The 8,727-nt window shown below is 40.4% G+C and overlaps 1 protein-coding gene across 5 annotated transcripts in view; it reads left to right on the top strand.

Annotated features, from left to right (window-relative positions):
- The window catches only part of LOC107264883, an 88,985-nt gene that overhangs the window by 73,496 nt on the left and 6,762 nt on the right, over nt 1–8,727 (top strand). For all 5 annotated transcript variants that reach the window (XM_025082077.1, XM_015733660.2, XM_025082079.1 and 2 more), the window contains one exon: nt 5,579–5,649. In XM_025082077.1, the coding sequence (XP_024937845.1) occupies nt 5,579–5,649 (71 nt within the window). The remainder of the gene's footprint in view (nt 1–5,578; nt 5,650–8,727) is intronic.

The following is an 8,727-nucleotide window of genomic DNA, read 5'->3' as shown; positions in this document are numbered from 1 at the left end:
GGGTTAGAAAAAGGAAAGAAAGAAAAAAAAGAGGAAGACGAGTCACTCGGGATGAGATTTTATTACTGTCGTTATCTCCTGCCTTCCTGTAATTGGACGATAAACGAGGAGCTTCGACGATGGCGCGATTTTCAAAAGTGACCGACGTATCTACGTCAACGTGCATGATATCTTTTGGATAGCTTGAGTGACTGTGAATTTTGAAAAAATGTGTAATTTTTTTTTTTGATAACGTTGCGTAACACTTGGCTGCCGTTTGGTTTAATTACAGGGCGCAGTTAGTATCGATTAACTTCGTTATGGACGATCGATATATTTATAGGGGATGGTAATTTAATAAATATGTAAATTTCATTACACGAGCTTTCCATGCGTATTAATTGAATCGAAAATGTATACCGTGGCGATTTGTTGACGATGGTGATATTTTGGTGGAGAAATTTGAAAATTTGCACTTTGAGAAGGAGAAACTTTTTTTCGATAAAGATATCCCGATGAATTGTCTTGTTATCTGTCCTCGTGCATTCTGAGAGTTGGCCACGCTTAAGTCTTACGTCTCCCTACGGTAATGGCTGCGCTTTGCCGCCTCGTTAATGGGGCAACAAATTTTCCCAAGAACATCCCTGTCCCTCCCCCATGATGCCACCCAGTGTCGAACGGAAGCCTTATAAATTTTAAAGAGTTTAATTCTGTGTAATTACCAAAGTTTCCTGCTGTTCTGGTAGCAAGAAAGAAGACCGAGTACCTCAAGTTTTTAACGCAGCTGCCTGCCGACTCCTCCCTCTACCCTCTATACCTTTTTCCCTATCTTTTCACCTATTTTTCCTTACATTCTCACCGCCGGTCTCTCGCCGTTATTGCGCTACGGAGTTCAATCAAAAGAGCCTGCGACTCTCGCGAATGCGAGCCAACGACGGTGGAAAGAAGATTGATTGACGTTTCCCTGTCGGTAAGGTAGAAAAGCGATCGAGTCGAACCGAATTAAAGATGTTCCGATACACGAGCTGGAAATGGAAATTCTGTGAACGCCCTGTCGTGAAACAAGCCTCTTGAAATCTGCCTTATCCCTAAGGATTTTTGGTAGGCTGCGAGAAAAGGGATTTTAAGAGGAGCGACAATCTATCCTATCTGGATGCTGTGAGCTTTAAGATGAATTTCGTTGGATAAACGAACCGTGAGAAATTTTATCAACCGTCGCGATATAAATTACAGGTCCGTTATCTGAATAGATGTTTGATACGGAAAAAAAGGGACAAGACTAACAAGTCACTTTTAACACATGAAATTATGTAATATGTGAATAGGAGTGATGACGTCAGAGTGAAAATTTTTTTGGATCGTTCTTTTTAAATTTGTCAATTTTTTTCGAAATTTGTATCAACGCAATTATTACTTTCAAGAAATTCGATTCGGTATCGTTAAGTCGTGTTGTGATTAAAAAAAAATCATCCTTCCATTATATCCCACGATAATTTATAATTTAACAAGTCACTTTCGAAAACAAAATTTTCTTCAATTCCAAATCGAGTTAACCCGGATTTCCTGTCGAGGTAAAAACACGACGGCTACACCAATACAATTTCGTCGCTTAATTGAATTTAAAGTAGAATAACGATTTTTACAAATTTTCCACCTCTGACGTCATCGCTTCCTACAAGCCACCTTTATAAGGTTAAAACAGAGACCGACAAGCAAGCCAAAAAAATATTAACTTTTCCTTATCTCTAAATTTCATAAGCTCTCTCGACCCGTCGCGCTTGACCACCCCTAGTAAGTTACGTGATTTCACCCCCTAAGGACGTTTGTCAGCGACAGCTTGCTTCAACGGGAGTCAGACTGTTTGGAGTATTGTGGGCAGAGCATGCATTAAACAAGGAGGTGAAAATCTAGTCGGCCGTTTTCCACCCCTTACAGTGCAGTGTGACATCCCTTATGAATAATCATAACAACAAAGTCAAATTAACACTACAACGCCATATCGTGAAATATTATTACTGAAATATAATATCTTTGATCACGAGTGTACTGACGTCACCTTCGTGAAAGTAAACGATGGTTCATCCCTCGTGCTCTCATTAAATATAAATAGACAGCCAAGTAAGCGAGGTGCAAGATATCAAAAGCTCTCAAGTAGGAATCAAACCAACGAAGTGAAGCAGGTCGAAAAAGGAAGGACGTCAAAGAGCATGGAAAAAGCTGAGAGAAAAGCTCGACAGGTCAGCCAGCCAGCCAGCCAGCCAGCCAGTAAGCCCAGCCACCTTGGACCTCGGAAGTAAAGGCCGAAAGCCAATCAATAACGAAGGATGAACGATCCATTGGCCATTGGCACGGTTCCTGGGTATATAGAGGGTGACGCTGCTCCATGAATTATTTAGCAACGACGAAGTGGCCCTCGGTGTATTTACCCTCAAACCGAGCTGAACCTCGCACCCTGTGGTTGGTGCCTCACTTGATTTCAGCCCCTTAACCGACCCACCCCTATCCGATATCAGCCGGCTTCACTGTAGCAGACTTCCATTTGTAGCAATGTGCGTGCACCCTGTACACGCTGCCAAGAAAGTGCCGTCTGAGGCACCCTGTGCGTACAGGATGATTTCGGTAAGGTTGAAAAATTACAATGAGATAAAAGAGGAGGACTCTATATGGGGAATGTGACTTTAACGAGCCTTTAAAGAAACGCTGCTATCTTCTTTTTAGTCTATAAATATACCCGGGGCTAAGGGTATCTTCCGAGAGCTTCGGGGGGGTCGAAGCCAATTTTTCAAATTCTACGCCTCTGCTTTCCTTTTACTGCTATGAAAATTTCTCTTTGACGTCTCGCGCTACTGGATTTCCTTCTTTTGTCGCGTAACCTGAAGACGTCGGCTTTGACAAACAATACCCTACTTTTGGGACGATAGCTTGATTTTTTGACAAATTCCTCGGAGTCCTATTTAGGAAGTGTATACGTATAAGCTATTCATACTGCCATACCGACCGATCCGCCACGGCAGGATTCACAATGTAATATCGATTTGATCCTGTGGCAGAGCCACGAGGTAACCGGTCGCGGTGCATAGAATTTGCATGTGAAATTGCAAGGCAGCACTCTACGCAAAGTTCCCACAATGTGTACAGTACATTGTGTTTGACATTTGATTACATGGAAACTGCATTCGCAGGTCTGAACTGTCAATGGAGTTCTGACAACGGTTTTCGCGATGGTTAAAAATGAAGAAAAAATTTAATTATTAATTCACATTTTTCCACGTTCACAGTCAAACAGTTCAATGGACATTTCACAACGGTCTCTCTGTTACTGTTATGTACTAACGTGATAAAGGATCAGTCATAGTTGGCAGTGGCCTTAGTACGTGGTATCTGTATATATGTATACGTGAAATATTGGCGGCACGTGCAGAATATAGAGAATTGGCTTTTGGTGAATATCCGTCCCTACCGTAATGTAGGTAAATTTATGAGGGCTGGCTCAGCTCTTCGAAAGCTCGAAAGCTCGGGTGCTTTTGCACGTTTCGAATATGCACATGCATACTTGGGGTTCGCGTATCAGTGCACACGGTACGAAATTATTAATCGTGGAATGCACGATGCGTAGTGGAATCTATAGGGCTTTATTATTATTATTATCGTTAGAACTAAAAATGGTCCATGATCGTTTAAACGTAATTCGAAAAATCTATATAAACCTTGAACGACTAATTCGGATTTTTTGGTAAAATTTTTTTTTACTTTTTATCTTCTTCCTTCCTTGGCAAACGGGAACGGGAGGGGGGAGGCTGGAAAAATCAACAAAAATGTCCAATTCGGTTTTTCCGATTATCAACCTGGAACAGTCCCGAAAATAAATTCATTCGTTATTTCCGGTTGGACAGTGTCCGGTTCTCCCAGCGGAGGGGAATTAGCTGAGCGGAAACTGATCTCGTTTAATGTAATGGAAAATACCGGGTGCTCCAGAAATTGCTGAACACTTTACTCCGACGCGTTCATTCCTGGGGGTATACCTATTACACCGGAATGAATCATCAGGTCGAGCGCGGCTCCGTTGTTCGACTTGGAGTATTTAATAGAGTTTGGGTTATTTGAAATTTTTTTTTGGAAAATGTCGAAAAATTTCAATACATCGATAACCATCACTGTTAACCACTGTGTGGTTCTCGTCGTTTGACAGTAACAAATATTCCTGTACGCTATCAACCCACGGTATATCCATTTCCCTCGATGGCTCTACATGGGATTTTGACACTTTGCGGTTTTGCGTTAACGACTTTTCTCATGCTTTTGCGCGATCGAAAAAGTAGGAAAAAAAGAGTGTTGGGGAGAGTGAGAGAGAGAATGAGTGAATGAGAGAGAGGAGCGAATAAATTTCATGCCACGTTTCACGAACTCCAGGAATTTTTTTTTTTTTTTCATGATATTCCATTTTTCCCTATACGTTATTTCGGTCTTTCCTGCCTTCACTCTTTATACCCCTTTCCCATTGGCTATCTACCACCACTACCAGAATCCAAAACCATTTCCAATTTTATCGAAACTTCGCATTCTCTGTCGCGGTGTCGTTACGATAAATTCAAAAGCTCTGAGTGCCACCCGAGACTCGTGAGACTTTGAGGTTTTTTTTTGTTTCCTTTTCTTCAGTCAATTGGAAATCGCTCGATATCGTTTGATTCCTTTTCAATTCAATTGGTTCTCTCGTGCGCCTCCTGGATATCAGATTAGGACCCTTTTGCATAGAAATGATTCACTCAATGAGGGTTTTGGCTGTTTAGTCCCGAGTTCTATTTTAAAGCCCCTTGAATGCCTGTGGCAATCAAAAGGGTTTTGGATATCTAAACTTGAAGGTAACCTAACTCAAATTGGGGTCGGACTGAATATACTTTGTCTACCGATTTTTGGTCCAGGAGTGGAGTTTATGAACATCTATGTACCGGTACGTATATTTCAACTTTTTTTTTTTAATTGTCAAAGTTCATTTCCGTTACGTTTTAAAAGCGTAAAAAATGCAAGGTACGTTTACGGGCTTTTTTATTTTCATTGTTTTTTTCGTTTTTTTTTTTTTTTCGTTTTTTATTTCCCCTGCACCGTCGAGGAATTTTTCGTTTGTTACCGCAGCTACCTTGCATGCCGTATGGGGAGGTAGAAATAATGATCGAGAACTCACTACGCGAAAACGAAAAATGTTACCGCCATTTTGCAGTCGTGACGAATTGGCTTTATATTCCCAACTGCGTTATTGAAAATTGCGGTTTCGCGAAACCGTCCAATTTCACGTTGTCATACGTGTGTTAAGGATCGAGTGTGTAGTTCGTGCATTTTCCGTGCGATTCGTAAAGCGCTGTTGAAGAAGTTTTAGGTAAGCCATTTTTTCTCCCAAATAATTCTATCTCTGGACCAAAGATAGAATTTATGATCGCCGTGTCTATGAAGAAAATCCCTACCCACTTATACAAATGGAAATGGTGTATAGACGAGAAGAATTACGAGTCGCAATCCCACTTATTCCAAAAATTTGAAAAAGATGCTGCGCGACTTTGTCTCTTTCTCTGTTAAATAACCTTAAAAAAATATATTCTGATTACAGATCTCGACACCATGTTATACGGATACACGAACAGTATATACGTGTTGGATCACACTCCAGAAGCATTACCGGTAAGTAAATAATATATAATAATTATTATTATAAAAAAATCAAAATTTGATATCGTTAAAAAAAATACTGTTTAATAATGCCCTTAGTGATACGAGTTTAATTGAGTGGTAAATTTACGTTTTTCATTCATCAGATTTTGATACCACGAATGGGGATGCATTATGCATGCATGTATCATGATACTGAGAACAATAATGATCACGTTACTAATTGCCTGCATCGATCGTCATTTATAACGCTGCTGGTCCATCTGTGTAAGTCTAATTCGTCCAATTATAATTGGACGCTAATCTCACACCGCTTAATCCATAATTCATACCAAAGCGCATTAACGAACAAACACCGGAATTCAGTTGACGGGATTAGCGTGGAAAAAAAAAATTTGGCACTACAAGATATTATCAGGTATCAGCGGTAATGAAATTTTGGACGGTAGTTAAATAATTTGCGATTTGGGATTTGGCGCGGACTGTGGACGATTTGGGGTCGGTATTGTTATGGAACGTATAAATCATTTTTGCTAACGTGAAACGGGTTTTGGATAAAATATTCGCACTGTTACGTATAGGACAGTTGCAGATTCTATCCGCGAGGCGCTGCTATCGATTCATAATTAAATTTCCTCGATCGGTGGATTTAATGAGATTCACTTAGGACAGTATAATAAGCTTACGCAACCCTGTAGTAACCATTTGTGAATTTTTGAATGAACGATAAAAATATTTTTGCCAATTTACGAATACTTCGCGAAAATCCTCGATCTTCTCGTGCTAATATTTTGCACGTGCCATACATCTAGCGACTTCGAAATAATTGATGAAAAAAATCTGATTAATTTAATTAGCGTAATTCGCACGCTTATCTATCTAATCAATTGGACAGCTGATCGAAGTTTGATAGATCGCTAAATTCGCTAAACTGTATTGTAAACTCGATTAATTGTACGGTCAACCCTTGCGTACAGCGACGTACCCCATATCCTGTAACCTACCCCCAACCGGTACGTTTAACGCTTTAGCTACCCGTTCCAATGCATAATTAGTTTTCCAATCAATAATTTATCTTTGAATTCCACCCTTGCTCCCACGACCGTGCAATTACATGAGATGTATTACCATAACACTCGTTCCGCTATCCACCCCTGTTGTCGTTCGCAATAACGTTATTTCATATTCAATTAAAAAAATCATCCCTCGGGAAGTTACGGTTGATCTACTAAAAGAAAAAATTATTAACCGAGGGATGATACGTTTTATAATTACACGCTGTCCATAACAGTGTTAATGAACGAAAAATTTAATTAAGTCCCGAGTAAAAAATTTTTTGCGATAAACATTTTTAATTACAAAAATATAAATTTTTTAATGTCACGACGGACCGGAGTAAATACGATTTTAGAGTCACGTGTTACGATGAAAAAAAAAAAAAAAAAAAAAGTTTTTCCGATCTAAATTTTTGGTGACTATCGCAGGGTTAGTTTCTTGAATCAAAAAGTTAGAGGGTTCGACTCCTGAAAGTTACACCCATTTTTTTTCGTCAACCCGTCAATGTCAATTCTAGCCGAAGATTTGAAAGGACTCTTTCCACCCTCGACACTAGAGACTCCTCGCAGTAGGCGGCCGTACCACGAAAATGTCAGAAGCAATGCCAACCAAGAGGAACGCGAACACTGGCACGCGGCAATGGCCGGCATCGCCCACAAGACTAGGAAATCCTAATCCAACCAGTAAGGACAAAGGGTATAGTTGACTTACTCAAGTCAACTATATACGACGACTGCCGCAGGAAATCCAACCCTTGGTCCTTTTTTTTTCCAACTTCCCCCAGAGACGAAAGCACTTTATGCAACAGCCGCTCGTCGGCTTTAACACATGGCTAGTATAAACCGTAAAAAAAGAAGTACACAAATTTTTAAGGGATGAATGCTATCCCTATAATTTCATCCAATTTTCAGAAATCATCCAGTCGTGACCCGAGCTTTGACCACGAAATTCAAAAAAGAAACCCCTTTCGCCAAATGACGACTTTTTCAGTAATTTCAACCCTCTTTCAATCTCTATTTATTTAATTCATCCCCTAAGTCTGTCAGGGGCTTTGGAAGGTTCTTCTGGACCTGAGCAACAGGGAGAAAAATACATGTAAGATACCTTTGACATCTCGCTGATGGGATACGTGTCCCGGTAGATTCCCATGGGATATGCGAACTTGAACCACCCCCTATATTTACACCCTTATCGGGACTTCGCTCGTGTCGTAGACTGATTTTGATGGATAACTCTGAAAGTAAAATCTCTCTCGTGCTCCTTTCCAGTTTCATCCTTGGCATCTGTATTATCGAAGTTTTTTCTATGCTTTACAAGTTTACTTCCCACACTTAGCCATAACTATACGTAGTGCGCGAATCAATCCGTAGATGGCGACTCGTAAGGGTGACTTTTTTCTCTCTACCCGTGTCCTGTCCCTCTACCGGACCACCAACGAAACGTAAAAGTCCCTAGGACTTACTACAGCCTTACCTATACCATGCCGAGGTAAACACCAATCAGCCAACAATCGTTCCGTGCTTTACTACCCAACAACTCCTAGTCTGTTCTCCAACCCCACTCTTCCGCCCTTCGTCTTTTAATCCCTTCAACTCGACCAGATAACACACATCCTCCCCACTTGTCATCTCTAAAAACCGGTCCAGAACAGACCCAATTCTTCTAACCCTTTGGGCTAGTCATCCCCTTCCAAGAGACAACTTCTCAGAACTGAAAGGAAAGTTTGAGCACGAACATCCCTTGTAATGTTTCCATAGTTACCAACCTTGGAGAATGATGAACCCTCGTGGGTAAAACGATATCGTGATGGGGGTACCTAATTGTTCCATCTAGTAACTATATACACCCCTGTGGTGGGTACATGTATAAGTAGGTGTCAAGGGGTGTACCCAACGAAATATATAACGATGAAAGCAGATTTTACACTTTGTTCGGCCACACAACAAACTTGCGTAGCAGCGTCATTGTCCATTATTAAATTTACTTTTTTTAAGAAAAAAAAAAAAAAAAAAAAAAAAAAAAAAAAAAAAAAAA

This window comes from Cephus cinctus, unplaced genomic scaffold (genome assembly GCF_000341935.2).
Source record: "Cephus cinctus unplaced genomic scaffold, Ccin1 Ccin1_scaffold0201, whole genome shotgun sequence".
In the NCBI taxonomy this organism is placed as follows: Eukaryota; Metazoa; Arthropoda; class Insecta; order Hymenoptera; family Cephidae; genus Cephus; species Cephus cinctus.
This window is presented reverse-complemented; position numbering and strand designations above follow the sequence as displayed.